The following is a 21881-nucleotide window of genomic DNA, read 5'->3' on the forward strand; positions in this document are numbered from 1 at the left end:
GTACCGGAGTTGTGCTATTTTATCTCAGGCAGTAAATAGAAGAAGAATCTGCCTGAGGTTTCTATGATCTTAGCAGGTTGTAACTAAGATCCATTGCTATTCTCACATATGTCTGAGGGGATTACACAGATGAGGTAACTTCAGCGAGGGAATGGCGTGCAGTTTATTCTGCTATCAGGTATGTGCAGTTATAATTTTTTCTAGAGATGGAAAACACTAGAAAATGCTGCTGATACCGGATTAATGTAAGTTAAGCCTGAATACAGTGATTTAATAACGACTGGTATCATGCTTACTCCCAGGGGTAATACCCTTATGATATTGCAATATAAAACGTTTGCTGGCATGTTTAATCGTTTTTATATATGCTTTGGTGATAAAACTTTATTGGGGCCTAGTTTTTTCCACATGGCTGGCTTAAATTTAAACTAGAAACAGTTTCCTGAGGCTTTCCACTGTTGTAGTATAAAAGTTACAGTTGGTGCAGTTAAAATTACAAACTGTGACATCCAGCTTCACTCAAAGGCCCTCTGAATGCTATAGGACATCTCTAAAGGGCCCAAAGGCTTTCCAAAGTCGTTTATTGGGGAAGGTAGGGCCACAGCTTGCTGTGGCAGTTTGTTGTGACTGTTAAAAAACGTCTATTTCATTTTTTATTTTTTTTATCCGTTTTTTGAACTAAGGGGTTAATCATGCATTTGCAAGTGGGTGCAATGCTCTGTTAGCCTATTATACACACTGTAAAAATTTCGTTTGATTTACTGCATTTTTTCACTGTTTTTCAAATTCTGACAAAATTTGTTTCTCTTAAAGGCACAGTACCGTTTTTTATATTTGCTTGTTAACTTGATTTAAAGTGTTTTCCAAGCTTGCTAGTCTTATTGCTATTCTGTATAAACATGTCTGACATAGAAGAAACTCCTTGTTTATTATGTTTAAAAGCCATGGTGGAACCCCCTCTTAGAATGTGTACCAAATGTACTGATTTCATTTTATGCAATAAAGATCATTTTGTGTCTTTAAAAAATGTATCACCAGAGGAATCTGACGAGGGGGAAGTTATGCCGACTAACTTTCCCCACATGTCAGACCCTTTGACTCCCGCTTAAGGGACTCACGCTCAAATGGCGCCAAGTACATCTAGGGCGCCCATAGCGTTTACTTTACAAGACATGGCGGCAGTCATGGATAATACACTGTCAGCGGTATTAGCCAGACTACCTGAACTTAGAGGTAAGCGAGATAGCTCTGGGGTGAGACAAAATGCAGAGCATACTGACGCTTTAAGAACCATGTCTGATACTACCTCACAATATGCAGAAGCTGAGGAAAGAGAGCTTCAGTCAGTGGGTGATGTTAATGACTCAGGAAAGATACCTGATTCTAATATTTCTACATTTAAATTTAAGCTTGAACACCTCCGCGTGTTGCTTAGGGAGGTTTTAGCTGCTCTGAATGACTGTGATACCATTGCAGTGCCAGAGAAATTGTGTAGACTGGATAAATACTTTGCAGTGCCGGTGTGTACTGATGTTTTTCCAAATACCTAAAAGGTTTACAGAAATTATTAATAAGGAATGGGATAGACCAGGTGTGCCGTTCTCTTCCCCTCCTATTTTTAGAAAAATGTTTCCAATAGACGCCACCACATGGGACTTATGGCAGACAGTCCCTAAGGTGGAGGGAGCAGTTTCTACTCTAGTAAAGCGTACTACTATCCCTGTCGAGGACAGTTGTGCTTTTTTTTTTTTTAGATCCAATGGATAAAAAATTAGAGGTTACCTTAAGAAAATATTTATTCAACAAGGTTTTATCCTACAGCCCCTCGCATGCATTGCCCCTGTCACTGCTGATGCGGCGTACTGGTTTGAGTCTCTGGAAGAGGCTTTACAGGTAGCGACTCCATTGGATGACATACTTGGCAAACTTAGAGCACTTAAGCTAGCCAATTCTTTTATTCTGATGCCATTGTTCATTTGACTAAACTAACGGCTAAGAATTCTGGTTTTGCTATACAGGGGCGCAGAGCGCTATGGCTTAGATCATGGTCAGCTGACGTGACTTCAAAAATCTAAGCTACTTAACATTCCCTTCAAGGGGCAGACCCTATTCGGGCCTGGTTGAAGGAGATAATTGCTGATATCACTGGAGGAAAAGGTCATGCCCTTCCTCAGGACAGGTCCAAATCTAGGGCCAAACAGTCTAATTTTCGTGCCTTTCCAAACTTCAAGGCAGGTGCGGCATCAACTTCCTCTAATAATAAACAAGAGGGAACTTTTGCTCAATCCAAGACGGTCTGGAGACCAAACCTGACATGGAAAAAAGGTAAGCAGGTAAAAAAGCCTGCTGCTGCCTCTAAGACAGCATGATGGAACGGCCCCCTATCCGGGAACGGATCTAGTAGGGGGCAGACTTTCACTCTTTGCCCAGGCGTGGGCAAGAGATGTTCAGGATCCCTGGGCGTTGGAAATTATATCCCAGGGATATCTTCTGGACTTCAAAGTTTCCCCCCCAAAAGGGAGATTTCACCTTTCACAATTATCTGCACACCAGATAAAGAGAGAGGCATTCTTACACTGTGTACGAGTCCTCCTAGTTATGGGAGTGATCCATCCAGTTCCAAAGGAGGAACAGGGACAGGGTTTTTACTCAAATCTGTTTGTGGTTCCCAAAAAAGAGGGAACCTTCAGACCAATTTTGGATCTTAAACAAATTCCTCAAAGTTCCGTCGTTCAAGATGGAAACTATTCGTACCATCCTACCACTGATCCAGGAGGGTCAATATATGACTACAGTGGATCTAAAGGAATGCTTATCTTCACATTCCGATACACAAAGATCATCGGTTTCTCAGGTTTGCCTTTTAAGACAGGCATTACCAGTTGTAGCTCTTCCCTTGGGATTAGCTACAGCCCCAAGAATCTTTACAAAGGTTCTAGGGTCACTTATGGCGGTCCTAAGGCCGCGGGGCATAGCAGTAGCCCCTTATTTAGACGACATCCTGATACAGGCGTCAAACTTCCAAATTGCCAAGTCTCATACGGACGTAGTACTGGCTTTTCTGTGGTCGCATGGGTGGAAAGTGAACGAGGAAAAGAGTTCTCTATCCCCACTCACAAGAGTTTCCTTTCTAGGGACTCTGATAGATTCTGTAGAAATGAAAATTCACCTGACGGAGTCCAGGTTATCAAAGCTTCTAAATTCCTGCCGGATTCTTCATTCCATTCCGCGCCCTTCGGTGGTTCAGTGTATGGAAGTAATCGGCTTAATGGTAGCAGCAATGGACATAGTGCCGTTTGCACACTTACATCTCAGACCGCTGCAACTATGCATGCTCAGTCAGTGGAGCGGGGATTACACAGATTTGTCCCCTCAACTGAATCTGGACCAAGAGACCAGAGATTCTCTTCTCTGGTGGTTATCTCGGGTCCATCTGTCCAAAGGTATGACCTTTCGCAGGCCAGATTGGACAATTGTTACGACAGATGCCAGCCTTCTAGGTTGGGGTGCAGTCTGGAACTCCCTGAAGGCTCAGGGATCGTGGACTCAGGAGGAGTCTCTCCTTCCATTAAATATTCTGGAACTAAGAGCGATATTCAAGGCTCTTCAGGCTTGGCCTCAGTTTGCAACTCTGAGGTACATCAGATTTCAGTCGGACAACATCACAACTGTAGCTTACATCAACCATCAAGGGGGAATGAGAAGTTCCCTAGAGATGTTAGAAGTTTCAAAAATAATTTGCTGGGCAGAGATTCACTCTTGCCACCTATCGGCTATCCATATCCCAGGTGTAGAGAACTGGGAGGCGGATTTTCTAAGTCGTCAGACTTTTCATCCGGGAGAGTGGGAACTCCATCCGGAGGCATTTGCACAACTGATTCATCGTTGGGGCAAACCAGAACTGGTTCTCATGGCGTCTCGCCAGAACGCCAAGCTTCCGTGTTACGGATCCAGGTCCAGGGATCCCAAGGCGACACTGATAGATGCTCTAGCAGCTCCCTGGTCTTTCAACCTGGCTTATGTGTTTCCACCATTTCCTCTGCTCCCTCGACTGATTGCCAAGATCAAGCAGGAGAGAGCATCAGTGATTCTGATAGCACCTGCGTGGCCACGCAGGACCTGGTATGCAGATCTAGTGGACATGTCATCCTTTCCACCATGGTCTCTGCCTCTGAAACAGGACCTTCTACTTCAGGGTCCTTTCAACCATCCAAATCTAATTTCTCTGAGGCTGACTGCCTGGAGATTGAACGCTTGATTTTATCAAAGCGTGGCTTCTCTGAGTCAGTTATTGATACCTTAAGACAGGCACGAAAGCCTGTCACCAGGAAAATTTACCATAAGGTATGGCGTAGATATCTTTATTGGTGTGAATCCAAGGGTTACTCATGGAGTAAGGTCAGGATTGCTAGGATATTATCTTTTCTCCAAGAAGGTTTGGAAAAAGGATTGTCAGCTAGTTAAGCGTCTGGCAGATGTTCAGGCATTTTGTCAGGCTTTAGTTAGAATCAAGCCTGTGTTTAAACCTGTTGCTCCACCATGGAGCTTAAACTTGGTTCTTAAGGTTCTTCAAGGAGTTCCGTTTGAACCTCTTCATTCCATAGATATCAAGCTTTTATCTTGGAAAGTTCTTTTTTTGGTAGCTATTTCCTCGGCTCGTCTCTGAGCTATCTGCCTTACAATGTGATTCTCCTTATCTGATTTTTCATACGGATAAGATAGTCCTGCGTACCAAACCTGGGTTCTTACCTAAGGTGGTATCTAACAAGAATATCAATCAAGAGATTGTTGTTCCATCCTTGTGTTACACAATTTGGACGTGGTCCGTGCTTTAAAGTTTTACTTACAAGCTACTAAAGATTTTCGTCAAACATCTGCTTTGTTTGTTGTCTACTCTGGACAGAGGAGAGGTCAAAAGGCTTCGGCAACCTCTTTTTCTTTTTGACTAAGAAGCTTAATCCGCTTAGCCTATGAGACTGCTGGACAGCAGCCTCTTGAAAGGATTACAGCTCATTCCACTAGAGCTGTGGCTTCCACTTGGGCCTTTAAAAATGAGGCTTCTTTTGATCAGATTTGCAAGGCGACGACTTGGTCTTCGCTTCATATTTTTTCAAAATTTTACAAATTTGATACTTTTGCTTCTTCGGAGGCTATATTTGGGAGAGAGGTTTTACGGCAGTGGTTCCTTCCATTTAAGTTCCTGCCTTGTCCCTCCCTTCATCCGTGTACTTTAGCTTTGGTATTGGTATCCCACAAGTAATGGATGATCCGTGGACTGGATACACCTTACAAGAGAAAACACAATTTATGCTTACCTGATAAATTTATTTCTCTTGTGGTGTATCCAGTTCACGGCCCGCCCTGTCATTTTAAGGCAGGTAATTTTTAAATTTAAACTACAGTAACCACTGCACCCTATGGTTCCTCCTTTCTCGGCTTGTTTTCGGTCGAATGACTGGCTATGACAGTTAGGGGAGGAGCTATATTACAGCTCTGCTGTGGGTGTCCTCTTGCAACTTCCTGTTGGGAATGAGAATATCCCACAAGTAATGGATGATCCGCGGACTGGATACACCACAAGAGAAATAAATTTATCAGGTAAGCATAAATTGTGTTTTTAGAACAGATCTCTCTCTTATCCTGATGTTTACCTTTCCCGCTTAGCATGTGGCAGGTTGCGGGTTGAATCCAGCGGCAGTCCTTGCTCCTTAATTGTGGGCTTGCAAGCAATTTTCGATTCCCTGATTGTGCCTCTGTTCCAGAGGATCATTGAACTCTCAGGCGTTTGTTTTTTTTGCTTGGGCACTGACTACGTCAGGCCGGTATTTCTCTGGCTCCTTCCTGGAGCTTAGTCTCTTTTGGGGGTGACATTGGGTTACATTTTCTACCGGTGCAGGAGTGGTCTTTGAATTCCTTCTTCATTGATCTATTCCGTCTGTAGATTGATTTTCTACATGCCATGGCCCCTATGTGGTATTTTTTCAATACGTACTCCTTTATAGGAGTTTCCTTTTAGTAGGGCTGTTTACGTGTTTGTTAGGGTTTTCTCTCTAACATTGTTATTTTCTATGTTATTTTCATTTCTAAATGGAAAAGGGTTTTTCCTCTTCAAGGAATCTTGCCTTGATGTTCTTTTGGACTTAGGAGGCGTGGTTGCCTCCTTTTCTTGTTGGAGATTTTTTCACTTGGCCTGGGAGTTAGTGGGTTCCTAGCCTCCTCAGAGGTTATGGCTCAGTTCAGGAGCAATGACGTCTTCCTGGGTCTCGGGCATGAGATCTTTATGGTTTTGATTGCTGGGCAGCTATCTGGTCCTCCGAACATTCTTTTTCTTTTTTACTTCTGTTAAAGCAGCATCGGGAGAATGGGTTGGTTGTAGGCTGTGGTGCCCTCAGATTTGGGCCTCCTCCTTTTTTGCCATCCCGTTAGCATTGTGTCCTCTGTAGCTTGGGTATTCGTTCCCACAAGTAATGAATGCACCTGTGGACTCTCCCTGTATTTAGAAGGAAAACATAAATTATGACTTACCAGATAATTTCCTTTCCTTCGATACAGGGAGAGTCCACAGCTCCCGCCCGTGTTCTCCGATGGGCGGCCCTAAATGTATTTGTTTTCTTCTGGCACCTTTTTCACCCGGATATTTCTCCTTCTGTTCCTTGTTGCCTCGGCAGAATGACTGGGGAATGAGGGAAGTGGGGGAGGTATTTAAGACTTTGGCGGGGGTGTCTTTGCTTTTTCCTGGTGGCCAGGTTCTGTATTCCCACAAGTCCTGAATGCAGCTGTGGACTCTCCCTGTATCAAAGGAAAGAAATGATCTGGTAAGTCATAATTTATGTTTTTAATACATGCTAGTATCTTATTAGCCTTAGAAGACGCTGCCCTGCATTGTGCGCTTATCTTTAGCTTTTTTATCTATTACCACTCCCAAATCCCTTTCCTCCTCTTTTTGGATAAGTCTAGTTCCATTTAAATAATACATTGCCTTCTTATTTTACTTCCAAAATGTAGAACCTTGCATTTTCCAGTATTAAATCTCATTTTCCATTTCCATGCCCATTCTTCTCATTTTTGTAGAACCCCTTACACAGCAATTTCATCCTAATGACATTACTCAACTTTTTATCATCTGCAAAAATAGAGATGTTGCTCTTTAATTCTTGCGCCAAGTCATAACATTTTTAAAAAGAACAAGGCCCAGTACAGATCCCTGGGGGACTCCACTGATTTACCTTTGTCCAATCTGAGTATTGGACAAATACTTGCTTGATGCACCCTGTCTTTTTTTTCCTGTTATTTATCCAACACTTTCAGCTATTCCCAGTCCCTTAATTTTGTACATGAATCCCTCATGTGGCACTGTATCAAAAGCTCTTGCAAAATCCAAGTATATACCTACAACTTATACCCCTTTGTCTATATTCTTTTTACTTCCTTGCAGAATCTTATTAGTTTAGTTTGACATGATCTATTTCTCACAAAACCATACTGATTTGAACTCATAATCTTGTTTACATGAATATACTCAATATAATCCCTTCAAGTATCTTCCCCACTATTGATGTCAGACTAACTGGTCTATAGCTTCCTGGATCAGCCCTGCTACCCTTTTTAAAAAGTGGACCACATAAGCTTTTTGCCAGTCCTGGGGTACCATGCCTGAGGATAATGAGTCTGGAAAAATTAAAAATAGTTTTTTTCTAAGTTCCTGTAAAACTCTTGGGTGTATTCCATCTGGGCCTGAAGTTTTATTTACCTTAATATTATCCATTTTTTCCCTGATATCCTCTAGAGATAACCTAGTATAGGTTAGGTATGGGCTTGTGTGTTCTAGTTTGTTTCAAAGTATCTCCCATTGGTTCCTCTCTTGAGTATACTGAAGAAAAGAATTGGGTTAGAACCTCAGCCTTCTCCCTGTCACAATTATTCATGCTATTCTTCACACATTTTATTGCACCTATATTTTCCTTCTTAGTTTTTTTTTGCCATTTATGTTTGACTTAGAATCCTTTGCATTTAATCTTTCATTTTCAATTTTGGCTAATTTGATTGCTTTTTTTGCATGCTTTTGTTACATTCCTTATATATTTGGTTTGTTGAGTCTGTACTATTTTCAGTTTAAATGCTCTACGTTTTTTCCTAATTTCTCTAATACATTTTTATTTAGCCACATTGGCTTGAATTTATTTCTTTTACTTTTATAACCATGTGGTATATATTAATATGGATATTTATTTAACAAAGTTTTTAAATGTTATCCATTTATCCTCTATTTTTATTAGTGAATACTTTTGTCCTAATTTATTTTATTTAATGATTTCCTTAAATCATTGGATTATGCTTTCTTAAAATTAAAGGACTTAGTTAAAGTTTTATATTTTTTCTCCATTTCCTTGTCTTTTTGCATCACTCTCCCACTCCTTTTTATTCTTCCTTTTGATCTTTGTCGTCTCTCATTATGCCTCTCCCCCCCGGCAGGTCTCTGCAGAGGATACTAAGTACTCTCTTGTTCCTGCGGACACTCTGTCTGGTGTTTCAGACCATACTCCTGTCTGTACTCGGCAAAGACTTCAGCACAGTCAGAGGTGAGAACCAGTCCAATTACATTTCACATCTAGACAACTCTGCACTTGTTCCACACAATTCTCATGAGATGAGGACACATGGTGGAAGGGGAAACCAGTAAGATAGCAAAAAGTAAAGTCCAGCATTAAATGAGTGCTCTTTTTAATATTTTATGTGAGGTGGTGACTTAAGGTGACACTAGTTACCTAATTGTGTGTCACTGTCAGAGTAAAATGTGTGTGCTGCGCCAGGGTCGGCTCCAAGGGGGGGGGGGGCAGTGCCCACCCCAATGGAATGCTGTGCCCCCTCAAAAAATATTGATATGATCATACTCTTTAAAAATAATAAATAAAATAATGAATTGTTATGTAATGCTGCATGCTGGGGGCGGAGTTAGCTGCTGAACTGTGAGGTCGCATCACGCATCTGCAAGGAGCTCCGTGTCTTAACCTCTTATTTGGAATTGTAAATTAGAGACTTTTTGGACTTGGTCTTTAACCCTATTAATTTTACCTAACTATCGTGAGTTACTCATTTTCTTAAACAATAGACCATGATAAGAATATAATTGTATTATATAAATATAAGTCTATAAATGGCTACCGGCTTCTATCAACAACTCAAGAGTGCACTATGATCTTCGGCCGGGCCTAAGATCACAGTGCACTTTTGAGGCGTCGATAGAAGCCATTTATAGACTTATATTTATATGATACAATTATATTCTTATAGGCTCACAGTACATAGGTTGTATTAAGTAGCCTGATATCCGTTAGTGATTGCGAAACCGGTATAGCTAAATCTAATCTACAAAATTACCAGTACCTAAAAACCTAGTATCCTCACTGTTATTGCAAACAAAGGGGTTAATTGCATTGGGGGGTTTGGGGTTCATGGCTGTTTAGGGGACATGATTGAGATTTGAGAATGAGTTTAAGGGTTTTGGATCATGGTGATTAAGGGGTGAATTGTTTTTAAGGAGCTATTGCACTGGGGGTCTGAAGTTTAATGGCTCGGTTTTAGTGCACTGCATAGGATTTAGACTTCATTCTTTACCTAGTGATTTAGCGCATATTCTCCAAATGTTAATAGTGGGGGATAAACCAGCCAGAAGCTACACTTTTTTTGCAGAATATGTAGGTCTGCTCTTATTTTGACTCTCATACATGCTTTGTAAATGCGTGCCCCCTCGTAAAAAAAAAAATGCCCCCCATTTCATTTGTTCTACAGCCGACCCTGTGCCGCGCTGTGTGTCACTGTCAGAGGTAAATGTGTGTGCTGTGTCGTGTGTCACTGTCAGAGGTAAATGTGTGTGCTGTAGTGTGTGTCACTGTCAGAGGTAAATGTGTGTGTGCTGTATTGTGTGTCACTGTCAGAGGTAAGTGTGTGTGTGCTGTATTGTGTGTCACTGTCAGAGGTAAGTGTGTGTGTGCTGTAGTGTGTGTCACTGTCAGAGGTAAATGTGTGTGTGCTGTAGTGTGTGTCACTGTCAGAGGTAAGTGTGTGTGTGCTGTATTGTGTGTCACTGTCAGAGGTAAGTGTGTGTGTGCTGTAGTGTGTGTCACTGTCAGAGGTAAATGTGTGTGTGCTGTAGTGTGTGTCACTGTCAGAGGTAAGTGTGTGTGCTGTAGTGTGTGTCACTGTCAGAGGTAAATGTGTGTGCTGTATTGTGTGTCACTGTCAGAGGTAAGTGTGTGTGTGCTGTAGTGTGTGTCACTGTCAGAGGTAAATGTGTGTGTGCTGTATTGTGTGTCACTGTCAGAGGTAAATGTGTGTGTGCTGTAGTGTGTGTCACTGTCAGAGGTAAGTGTGTGTGCTGTAGTGTGTGTCACTGTCAGAGGTAAATGTGGGTGCTGTATTGTGTGTCACTGTCAGAGGTAAGTGTGTGTGTGCTGTATTGTGTGTCACTGTCAGAGGTAAGTGTGTGTGTGCTGTATTGTGTGTCACTGTCAGAGGTAAGTGTGTGTGTGCTGTAGTGTGTGTCACTGTCAGAGGTAAATGTGTGTGTGCTGTATTGTGTGTCACTGTCAGAGGTAAGTGTGTGTGCTGTAGTGTGTGTCACTGTCAGAGGTAAATGTGTGTGTGCTGTAGTGTGTGTCACTGTCAGAGGTAAGTGTGTGTGCTGTAGTGTGTGTCACTGTCAGAGGTAAATGTGTGTGTGCTGTATTGTGTGTCACTGTCAGAGGTAAATGTGTGTGTGCTGTAGTGTGTGTCACTGTCAGAGGTAAATGTGTGTGTGCTGTAGTGTGTGTCACTGTCAGAGGTAAGTGTGTGTGCTGTAGTGTGTGTCACTGTCAGAGGTAAATGTGTGTGTTGTATTGTGTGTCACTGTCAGAGGTAAATGTGTGTGCTGTATTGTGTGTCACTGTCAGAGGTAAGTGTGTGTGCTGTAGTGTGTGTCACTGTCAGAGGTAAATGTGTGTGTGCTGTATTGTGTGTCACTGTCAGAGGTAAATGTGTGTGTGCTGTATTGTGTGTCACTGTCAGAGGTAAATGTGTGTGTGCTGTATTGTGTGTCACTGTCAGAGGTAAATGTGTGTGTGTGTGCTGTATTGTGTGTCACTGTCAGAGGTAAATGTGTGTGTGCTGTAGTGTGTGTCACTGTCAGAGGTAAATGTGTGTGTTGTATTGTGTGTCACTGTCAGAGGTAAGTGTGTGTGCTGTAGTGTGTGTCACTGTCAGAGGTAAATGTGTGTGTGCTGTATTGTGTGTCACTGTCAGAGGTAAGTGTGTGTGTGCTGTATTGTGTGTCACTGTCAGAGGTAAATGTGTGTGCTGTGTCGTGTGTCACTGTCAGAGGTAAGTGTGTGTGCTGTGTCGTGTGTCACTGTCAGAGGTAAATGTGTGTGCTGTGTCGTGTGTCACTGTCAGAGGTAAGTGTGTGTGCTGTGTCGTGTGTCACTGTCAGAGGTAAATGTGTGTGCTGTGTCGTGTGTCACTGTCAGAGGTAAATGTGTGTGCTGTAGTGTGTGTCACTGTCAGAGGTAAATGTGTGTGCTGTGTCGTGTGTCACTGTCAGAGGTAAGTGTGTGTGCTGTGTCGTGTGTCACTGTCAGAGGTAAATGTGTGTGCTGTGTCGTGTGTCACTGTCAGAGGTAAATGTGTGTGCTGTGTCGTGTGTCACTGTCAGAGGTAAATGTGTGTGCTGTGTCGTGTGTCACTGTCAGAGGTAAGTGTGTGTGCTGTAGTGTGTGTCACTGTCAGAGGTAAGTGTGTGTGCTGTAGTGTGTGTCACTGTCAGAGGTAAATGTGTGTGCTGTGTCATGTGTCACTGTCAGAGGTAAATGTGTGTGCTGTGTCATGTGTCACTGTCAGAGGTAAATGTGTGTGCTGTGTCGTGTGTCACTGTCAGAGGTAAGTGTGTGTGCTGTAGTGTGTGTCACTGTCGGAGGTAAATGTGTGTGCTGTGTCGTGTGTCACTGTCAGAGGTAAATGTGTGTGCTGTGTCGTGTGTCACTGTCAGAGGTAAATGTGTGTGCTGTGTCGTGTGTCACTGTCAGAGGTAAGTGTGTGTGCTGTAGTGTGTGTCACTGTCAGAGGTAAATGTGTGTGCTGTAGTGTGTGTCACTGTCAGAGGTAAATGTGTGTGTGCTGTATTGTGTGTCACTGTCAGAGGTAAGTGTGTGTGTGTGTCACTGTCAGAGGTAAGTGTGTGTGTGCTGTAGTGTGTGTCACTGTCAGAGGTAAATGTGTGTGTGTGTCACTGTCAGAGGTAAGTGTGTGTGTGCTGTAGTGTGTGTCACTGTCAGAGGTAAATGTGTGTGTGTGCTGTATTGTGTGTCACTGTCAGAGGTAAATGTGTGTGTGCTGTAGTGTGTGTCACTGTCAGAGGTAAATGTGTGTGTGCTGTAGTGTGTGTCACTGTCAGAGGTAAATGTGTGTGTGCTGTATTGTGTGTCACTGTCAGAGGTAAGTGTGTGTGTGCTGTATTGTGTGTCACTGTCAGAGGTAAGTGTGTGTGTGCTGTAGTGTGTGTCACTGTCAGAGGTAAATGTGTGTGCTGTATTGTGAGGTAAGTGTGTGTGTGCTGTAGTGTGTGTCACTGTCAGAGGTAAGTGTGTGTGCTGTAGTGTGTCACTGTCAGAGGTAAGTGTGTGTGCTGTAGTGTGTGTCACTGTCAGAGGTAAATGTGTGTGTGCTGTATTGTGTGTCACTGTCAGAGGTAAATGTGTGTGTGCTGTAGTGTGTGTCACTGTCAGAGGTAAGTGTGTGTGCTGTAGTGTGTGTCACTGTCAGAGGTAAATGTGTGTGTGCTGTAGTGTGTCACTGTCAGAGGTAAATGTGTGTGCTGTATTGTGTGTCACTGTCAGAGGTAAGTGTGTGTGTGCTGTAGTGTGTGTCACTGTCAGAGGTAAGTGTGTGTGCTGTAGTGTGTCACTGTCAGAGGTAAATGTGTGTGTGCTGTATTGCGTGTCACTGTCAGAGGTAAGTGTGTGTGCTGTAGTGTGTGTCACTGTCAGAGGTAAATGTGTGTGCTGTAGTGTGTGTTACTGTCAGAGGTAAGTGTGTGTGTGCTGTATTATGTGTCACTGTCAGAGGTAAATGTGTGTGCTGTAGTGTGTGTCACTGTCAGAGGTAAATGCGTGCGCTGTAGTGTGTGTCACTGGCAGAGGTAAGTGTGTGTGCTGTAGTGTGTGTCAATGGCAGAGGTAAGTGTGTGTGTGCTGTAGTGTGTGTCACTGTCAGAGGTAAGTGTGTGTGTGCTGTAGTGTGTGTCACTGTCAGAGGTAAGTGTGTGTGTGCTGTAGTGTGTGTCACTGTCAGAGGTAAGTGTGTGTGTGCTGTAGTGTGTGTCACTGTCAGAGGTAAATGTGTGTGCTGTAGTGTGTGTCACTGTCAGAGGTAAGTGTGTGTGTGCTGTATTGCGTGTCACTGTCAGAGGTAAGTGTGTGTGCTGTATTGCGTGTCACTGTCAGAGGTAAGTGTGTGTGCTGTATTGTGTGTCACTGTCAGAGGTAAGTGTGTGTGCTGTAGTGTGTGTCACTGTCAGAGGTAAATGTGTGTGTGCTGTAGTGTGTGTCACTGTCAGAGATAAGTGTGTGTGCTGTATTGTGTGTCACTGTCAGAGGTAAGTGTGTGTGCTGTAGTGTGTGTCACTGTCAGAGGTAAATGTGTGTGTGCTGTATTATGTGTCACTGTCAGAGGTAAGTGTGTGTGCTGTATTGTGTGTCACTGTCAGAGGTAAATGTGTGTGTGCTGTAGTGTGTGTCACTGTCAGAGGTAAATGTGTGTGCTGTATTGTGTGTCACTGTCAGAGGTAAGTGTGTGTGTGCTGTATTGTGTGTCACTGTCAGAGGTAAATGTGTGTGTGCTGTAGTGTGTGTCACTGTCAGAGGTAAGTGTGTGTGTGCTGTAGTGTGTGTCACTGTCAGAGGTAAATGTGTGTGTGCTGTAGTGTGTGTCACTGTCAGAGGTAAATGTGTGTGTCACTGTCAGAGGTAAATGTGTGTGCTGTAGTGTGTGTCACTGTCAGAGGTAAGTGTGTGTGTGTGCTGTAGTGTGTGTCACTGTCAGAGGTAAGTGTGTGTGTGCTGTAGTGTGTGTTACTGTCAGAGGTAAATGTGTGTGCTGTATTGTGTGTCACTGTCAGAGGTAAATGTGTGTGCTGTAGTGTGTGTTACTGTCAGAGGTAAATGTGTGTGTGGCTGTAGTGTGTGTCACTGTCAGAGGTAAGTGTGTGTGTTGTAGTGTGTCACTGTCAGAGGTAAGTGTGTGTGCTGTATTGTGTGTCACTGTCAGAGGTAAGTGTGTGTGCTGTAGTGTGTGTCACTGTCAGAGGTAAATTGTGTGTGTGCTGTAGTGTGTCACTGTCAGAGGTAAGTTGTGTGTTCTGTATTGTGTGTCACTGTCAGAGGTAAGTGTGTGTGTGCTGTTGTGTGTGTCACTGTCAGAGGTAATATGTGTGTGTGCTGTAGTGTGTGTCACTGTCAGAGGGTAAATGTGTGTCACTGTCAGAGGTAAATGTGTGTGCTGTAGTGTGTGTCACTGTCAGAGGTAAATGTGTGTCACTGTCAGAGGTAGAATGTGTGTGCTGTAGTGTTGTGTCACTGTCCAGAGGTAAGTGTGTGTGCTGTAGTGTGTGTCACTGTCAGAGGTAAGTGTTGTGTGCTGTAATGTGTGTTACTGGTCAGAGGTAAATGTGGTGTGTGCTGTAGTGTGGTCACTGTCAGAGGAATGTGTGTGTGCTGTATTGTAGGTGTCACTGTCAGAGGTAAGGTGTTGGGTGTGCTGTAGTGTGTTGTCTCTGGTCAGAGGTAGTGTGTGTGTGCTGTAGGTGTGGTGTCACTGTCAGAGGTAAGTGTGTGTGCTGTAGTGTGTGTCACTGTCAGAGGTAAGTGTGTGTGTGCTGTAGTGTGTGTCACTGTCAGAGGTAAGTGTGTGTGATGTATTGTGTGTCACTGTCAGAGGTAAGTGTGTGTGCTGTATTGTGTGTGTCACTGTCAGAGGTAAGTGTGTGTGCTGTATTGTGTGTCACTGTCAGAGGTAAGTGTGTGTGCTGTATTGTGTGTCACTGTCAGAGGTAAATGTGTGTGCTGTAGTGTGTGTTCACTGTCAGAGGTAAATGTGTGTGTGCTGTATTGTGTGTCACTGTCAGAGGTAAGTGTGTGTGTGCTGTATTGTGTGTCACTGTCAGAGGTAAATGTGTGTGAGCTGTATTGTGTGTCACTGTCAGAGGTAAATGTGTGTGTCACTGTCAGAGGTAAGTGTGTGTGTGCTGTAGGTGTGTGTCACTGTCAGAGGGTAAATGTGTGTGTGCTGTATTGTGTGTCACTGTCAGAGGTAAGTGTGTGTGTGCTGTATTGTGTGTCACTGTCAGAGGTAAATGTGTGTGTGCTGTAGTGTGTCACTGTCAGAGGTAAATGTGTGTGTCACTGTCAGAGGTAAGTGTGTGTGTGCTGTAGTGTGTGTCACTGTCAGAGGTAAATGTGTGTGCTGTAGTGTGTGTCACTGTCAGAGGTAAATGTGTGTGTGCTGTAGTGTGTCACTGTCAGAGGTAAATGTGTGTGTGCTGTAGTGTGTGTCACTGTCAGAGGTAAGTGTGTGTGTGCTGTAGTGTGTGTCACTGTCAGAGGTAAATGTGTGTGCTGTAGTGTGTGTCACTGTCAGAGGTAAATGTGTGTGTGCTGTAGTGTGTGTCACTGTCAGAGGTAAATGTGTGTGTCACTGTCAGAGGTAAATGTGTGGTGCTGTAGTGTGTGTCACTGTCAGAGGTAAATGTGTGTGTGCTGTAGTGTGTGTCACTGTCAGAGGTAAATGTGTGTGTGCTGTAGTGTGTGTTACTGTCAGAGGTAAGTGTGTGTGTGCTGTAGTGTGTGTCACTGTCAGAGGTAAATGTGTGTGTGCTGTATTGTGTGTCACTGTCAGAGGTAAGTGTGTGTGCTGTAGTGTGTGTCACTGTCAGAGGTAAGTGTGTGTGCTGTAGTGTGTGTTACTGTCAGAGGTAAGTGTGTGTGTGCTGTATTGTGTGTCACTGTCAGAGGTAAATGTGTGTGTGCTGTATTGTGTGTCACTGTCAGAGGTATGTGTGTGTGTGTGCTGTATTGTGTGTCACTGTCAGAGGTAAATGTGTGTGCTGTAGTGTGTGTCACTGTCAGAGGTAAAGTGTGTGCTGTATTGTGTGTCACTGTCAGAGGTAAGTGTGTGTGTGCTGTAGTGTGTGTCACTGTCCGTGGTTAAATGTGTGTGTGCTGTATTATGTTTCACTGTCAGAGGTAAGTGTGTGTGTGTGTCACTGTCAGAGGTAAATGTGTGTGTGCTGTATTGTGTGTCACTGTCAGAGGTAAATGTGTGTGTGTGCTGTATTGTGTGTCACTGTCAGAGGTAAGTGTGTGTGCTGTATTGTGTGTCACTGTTAGAGGTAAATGTGTGTTTTGCTGTATTGTGTTGCACTGTCAGAGGTAAAACGTCTGTCTCTGTGCTGCACTTCTGTCTGTCTACTGTGTGCTGCACTTCTGTCCTGACTCTGTGTGCTGCACTTCTGTCTGTCTCTGTGTGCTGCTCTTCTGTCTGTCTCTGTGTGCTGCACTTCTGTCTGTCTCTGTGTGCTGCACTTCTGTCTGTCTCTGTGCTGCACTTCTGTCTGTCTCTGTGTGCTTGCACTTCTGTCTGTCTTTGTGTGCTGCACCTTCTGTTTGTCTCTAATGTGTTGTTAGTTCTCTGTGCTGTATTGGTGTGTGTCACTGTCAGAGGTAAGTGTGTGTGCTGTAGTGTGTGTCACTGTCAGAGGTAAATGTGTGTGTGTGCTGTATTGTGTGTGTCAATGTCAGAGGTAAGTGTGTGTGCCTGTATTGTGTGTCACTGTCAGAGGTAAATGTTGTGTGCTGTAGTGTGTGTTCACTGTCAGAGGTAAATGTGTGTGTGCTGTAGTGTGTGTCACTGTGTGTCAGAAGTAAATGTGTGAGCTGTAGTGTGTGTCACTGTCAGAGGTAAATGTGTGTGTGCTGTAGTGTGTGTCACTGTCAGAGGTAAATGTGTGTGTCACTGTCAGAGGTAAATGTGTGTGCTGTATTGTGTATCACTGTCAGAGGTAAATGTGTGTGCTGTATTGTGTGTCACTGTCAGTGGTAAGTGTGTGTGCTGTAGTGTGTGTGTGTGTGTGTGTGCTGTAGTGTGTGTGTGTGTGTGCTGTAGTGTGTGTGTGTGTGTGCTGTAGTGTGTGTGTGTGTGTGTGCTGTAGTGTGTGTCACTGTCAGAGGTAAGTGTGTGTGTGCTGTAGTGTGTGTCACTGTCAGAGGTAAGTGTGTGTGTGCTGTAGTTGTGTCACTGTCAGAGGTAAATGTGTGTGCTGTAGTGTGTGTCACTGTCAGAGGTAAGTGTGTGTGTGCTGTATTGCGTGTCACTGTCAGAGGTAAGTGTGTGTGCTGTATTGTGTGTCACTGTCAGAGGTAAGTGTGTGTGCTGTATTGTGTGTCACTGTCAGAGGTAAGTGTGTGTGCTGTAGTGTGTCACTGTCAGAGGTAAATGTGTGTGTGCTGTAGTGTGTGTCACTGTCAGAGATAAGTGTGTGTGCTGTATTGTGTGTCACTGTCAGAGGTAAGTGTGTGTGCTGTAGTGTGTGTCACTGTCAGAGGTAAATGTGTGTGTGCTGTATTATGTGTCACTGTCAGAGGTAAGTGTGTGTGCTGTATTGTGTGTCACTGTCAGAGGTAAATGTGTGTGTGCTGTAGTGTGTGTCACTGTCAGAGGTAAATGTGTGTGCTGTATTGTGTGTCACTGTCAGAGGTAAGTGGTGTGTGCTGTATTGTGTGTCACTGTCAGAGGTAAATGTGTGTGCTGTAGTGTGTGTCACTGTCAGAGGTAAGTGTGTGTGTGCTGTAGTGTGTGTCACTGTCAGAGGTAAATGTGTGTGTGCTGTAGTGTGTGTCACTGTCAGAGGTAAATGTGTGTGTCACTGTCAGAGGTAAATGTGTGTGCTGTAGTGTGTGTCACTGTCAGAGGTAAGTGTGTGTGTGTGCTGTGTGTCACTGTCAGAGGTAAGTGTGTGTGTGCTGTAGTGTGTGTTACTGTCAGAGGTAAATGTGTGTGCTGTATTGTGTGTCACTGTCAGAGGTAAATGTGTGTGCTGTAGTGTGTGTTACTGTCAGAGGTAAATGTGTGTGTGTGTAGTGTGTCACTGTCAGAGGTAAATGTGTGTGTGTGCTGTAGTGTGTGTCACTGTCAGAGGTAAGTGTGTGTGCTGTATTGTGTGTCACTGTCAGAGGTAAGTGTGTGTGCTGTAGTGTGTGTCACTGTCAGAGGTAAATGTGTGTGTGCTGTAGTGTGTCACTGTCAGAGGTAAGTGTGTGTGCTGTATTGTGTGTCACTGTCAGAGGTAAGTGTGTGTGTGCTGTAGTGTGTGTCACTGTCAGAGGTAAATGTGTGTGTGCTGTAGTGTGTGTCACTGTCAGAGGTAAATGTGTGTCACTGTCAGAGGTAAATGTGTGTGCTGTAGTGTGTGTCACTGTCAGAGGTAAATGTGTGTCACTGTCAGAGGTAAATGTGTGTGCTGTAGTGTTGTCACTGTCAGAGGTAAGTGTGTGTGCTGTAGTGTGTGTCACTGTCAGAGGTAAGTGTGTGTGCTGTAATGTGTGTTACTGTCAGAGGTAAATGTGTGTGTGCTGTAGTGTGTGTCACTGTCAGAGGTAAGTGTGTGTGCTGTATTGTGTGTCACTGTCAGAGGTAAGTGTGTGTGTGCTGTAGTGTGTGTCACTGTCAGAGGAAAGTGTGTGTGTGCTGTATGTGTGTCACTGTCAGAGGTAAGTGTGTGTGCTGTAGTGTGTCACTGTCAGAGGTAAGTGTGTGTGTGCTGTAGTGTGTGTCACTGTCAGAGGTAAGTGTGTGTGATGTATTGTGTGTGTCACTGTCAGAGGTAAGTGTGTGTGCTGTATTGTGTGTGTCACTGTCAGAGGTAAGTGTGTGTGCTGTATTGTGTGTCACTGTCAGAGGTAAGTGTGTGTGCTGTATTGTGTGTCACTGTCAGAGGTAAATGTGTGTGCTGTAGTGTGTGTCACTGTCAGAGGTAAATGTGTGTGTGCTGTATTGTGTGTCACTGTCAGAGGTAAGTGTGTGTTGGCTGTATTGTGTGTCACTGTCAGAGGTAAATGTGTGTGTGCTGTATTGTGTGTCACTGTCAGAGGTAAATGTGTGTGTCACTGTCAGAGGTAAGTGTGTGTGTGCTGTAGTGTGTGTCACTGTCAGAGGTAAATGTGTGTGCTGTATTGTGTGTCACTGTCAGAGGTAAGTGTGTGTGTGCTGTATTGTGTGTCACTGTCAGAGGTAAATGTGTGTGTGCTGTAGTGTGTCACTGTCAGAGGTAAATGTGTGTGTCACTGTCAGAGGTAAGTGTGTGTGTGCTGTAGTGTGTGTCACTGTCAGAGGTAAATGTGTGTGCTGTGTCGTGTGTCACTGTCAGAGGTAAATGTGTGTGTGCTGTAGTGTGTCACTGTCAGAGGTAAATGTGTGTGTGCTGTAGTGTGTGTCACTGTCAGAGGTAAGTGTGTGTGTGCTGTAGTGTGTGTCACTGTCAGAGGTAAATGTGTGTGCTGTAGTGTGTGTCACTGTCAGAGGTAAATGTGTGTGTGCTGTAGTGTGTGTCACTGTCAGAGGTAAATGTGTGTGTCACTGTCAGAGGTAAATGTGTGTGTGCTGTAGTGTGTGTCACTGTCAGAGGTAAATGTGTGTGTGCTGTAGTGTGTGTCACTGTCAGAGGTAAATGTGTGTGTGCTGTAGTGTGTGTTACTGTCAGAGGTAAGTGTTGTGTGCTGTATGTGTGTCACTGTCAGAGGTAAATGTGTGTGTGCTGTATTGTGTGTCACTGTCAGAGGTAAATGTGTGTGTGCTGTAGTGGTGTCACTGTCAGAGGTAAGTGTGTGTGCTGTATGTGTGTTACTGTCAGAGGTAAGTGTGTGTGTGCTGTATTGTGTGTCACTGTCAGAGGTAAATGTGTGTGTGCTGTATTGTGTGTCACTGTCAGAGGTAATGTGTGTGTGCTGTATTGTGTGTCACTGTCAGAGGTAAATGTGTGTGCTGTAGTGTGTGTCACTGTCAGAGGTAAATGTGTGTGCTGTATTGTGTGTCACTGTCAGAGGTAAGTGTGTGTGTGCTGTAGTGTGTGTCACTGTCAGAGGTAAATGTGTGTGTGCTGTATTATGTTTCACTGTCAGAGGTAAGTGTGTGTGTGTGTCACTGTCAGAGGTAAATGTGTGTGTGCTGTATTGTGTGTCACTGTCAGAGGTAAATGTGTGTGTGTGCTGTATTGTGTGTCACTGTCAGAGGTAAGTGTGTGTGCTGTATTGTGTGTCACTGTTAGAGGTAAATGTGTGTTTGCTGTATTGTGTGTCACTGTCAGAGGTAAAACGTCTGTCTCTGTGCTGCACTTCTGTCTGTCTCTGTGTGCTGCACTTCTGTCTGTCTCTGTGTGCTGCACTTCTGTCTGTCTCTGTGTGCTGCACTTCTGTCTGTCTCTGTGTGCTGCACTCTGTCTGTCTCTGTGTGCTGCACTTCTGTCTGTCTCTGTGCTTGCACTTCTGTCTGTCTCTGTGTGCTGCACTTCTGTCTGTCTATGTGTTGCTGCACTTCTGTTTTCTCTATGTGTTGTTAGTTCTCTGTGCTGTATTGTGTGTGTCACTGTCAGAGGTAAGTGTGTGTGCTGTAGTGTGTGTCACTGTCAGAGGTAAATGTGTGTGTGTGCTGTATTGTGTGTGTCAATGTCAGAGGTAAGTGTGTGTGCTGTATTGTGTGTCACTGTCAGAGGTAAATGTGTGTGTGCTGTAGTGTGTGTCACTGTCAGAGGTAAATGTGTGTGTGCTGTAGTGTGTGTCACTGTCAGAAGTAAATGTGTGAGCTGTAGTGTGTGTCACTGTCAGAGGTAAATGTGTGTGTGCTGTAGTGTGTGTCACTGTCAGAGGTAAATGTGTGTGTCACTGTCAGAGTAAATGTGTGTGCTGTATTGTGTATCACTGTCAGAGGTAAATGTTGTGTGCTGTATTGTGTGTCACTGTCAGTGGTATGTGTGTGTGCTGTAGTGTGTGTCACTGTCAGAGTAAGTGTGTGTGTGCTGTAGTGTGTGTCACTGTCACAGTACGTCTGTCCCTGTGCTGCACTTCTGTCTGTCTGTGTGTGCACTTCTGTCTCTGTGTGCTGCACTTCTGTCTCTGTGCTGTACTTCTGTCTCTGGGTGCTGCACTTCTGTCTCTGGGTGCTGCACTTCTGTCTCTGGGTGCTGCTCTTCTGTCTCTGGGTGCTGCTCTTCTGTCTCTGGGTGCTGCTCTTCTGTCTCTGGGTGCTGCTCTTCTGTCTCTGGGTGCTGCTCTTCTGTCTCTGGGTGCTGCTCTTCTGTCTCTGGGTGCTGCTCTTCTGTCTCTGGGTGCTGCTCTTCTGTCTCTGGGTGCTGCTCTTCTGTCTCTGGGTGCTGCTCTTCTGTCTCTGGGTGCTGCTCTTCTGTCTCTGGTGCTGCTCTTCTGTCTCTGGGTGCTGCTCTTCTGTCTCTGGGTGCTGCTCTTCTGTCTCTGGTGCTGCTCTTCTGTCTCTGGGTGCTGCTCTTCTGTCTCTGGGTGCTGCTCTTCTGTCTCTGGGTGCTGCTCTTCTGTCTCTGGGTGCTGCTCTTCTGTCTCTGGGTGCTGCTCTTCTGTCTCTGGGTGCTGCTCTTCTGTCTCTGGGTGCTGCTCTTCTGTCTCTGGGTGCTGCTCTTCTGTCTCTGGGTGCTGCTCTTCTGTCTCTGGGTGCTGCTCTTCTGTCTCTGGGTGCTGCTCTTCTGTCTCTGGGTGCTGCTCTTCTGTCTCTGGGTGCTGCTCTTCTGTCTCTGGGTGCTGCTCTTCCTGTCTCTGGGTGCTGCTCTTCTGTCT

General features: G+C 44.5%; 1 protein-coding gene across 1 annotated transcript in view; it reads left to right on the forward strand.

The window, feature by feature from the left end:
* Window positions 1-21881, forward strand: part of MFSD3 (major facilitator superfamily domain containing 3) — a 240829-nt gene that overhangs the window by 68515 nt on the left and 150433 nt on the right. Inside the window, exon 3 of the mRNA XM_053715994.1 lies at window positions 8473-8676. Within this exon, the coding sequence (XP_053571969.1) occupies window positions 8473-8676 (204 nt within the window). The remainder of the gene's footprint in view (window positions 1-8472; window positions 8677-21881) is intronic.

Source organism: Bombina bombina, chromosome 5 (assembly GCF_027579735.1).
Source record: "Bombina bombina isolate aBomBom1 chromosome 5, aBomBom1.pri, whole genome shotgun sequence".
In the NCBI taxonomy this organism is placed as follows: domain Eukaryota; kingdom Metazoa; phylum Chordata; class Amphibia; order Anura; family Bombinatoridae; genus Bombina; species Bombina bombina.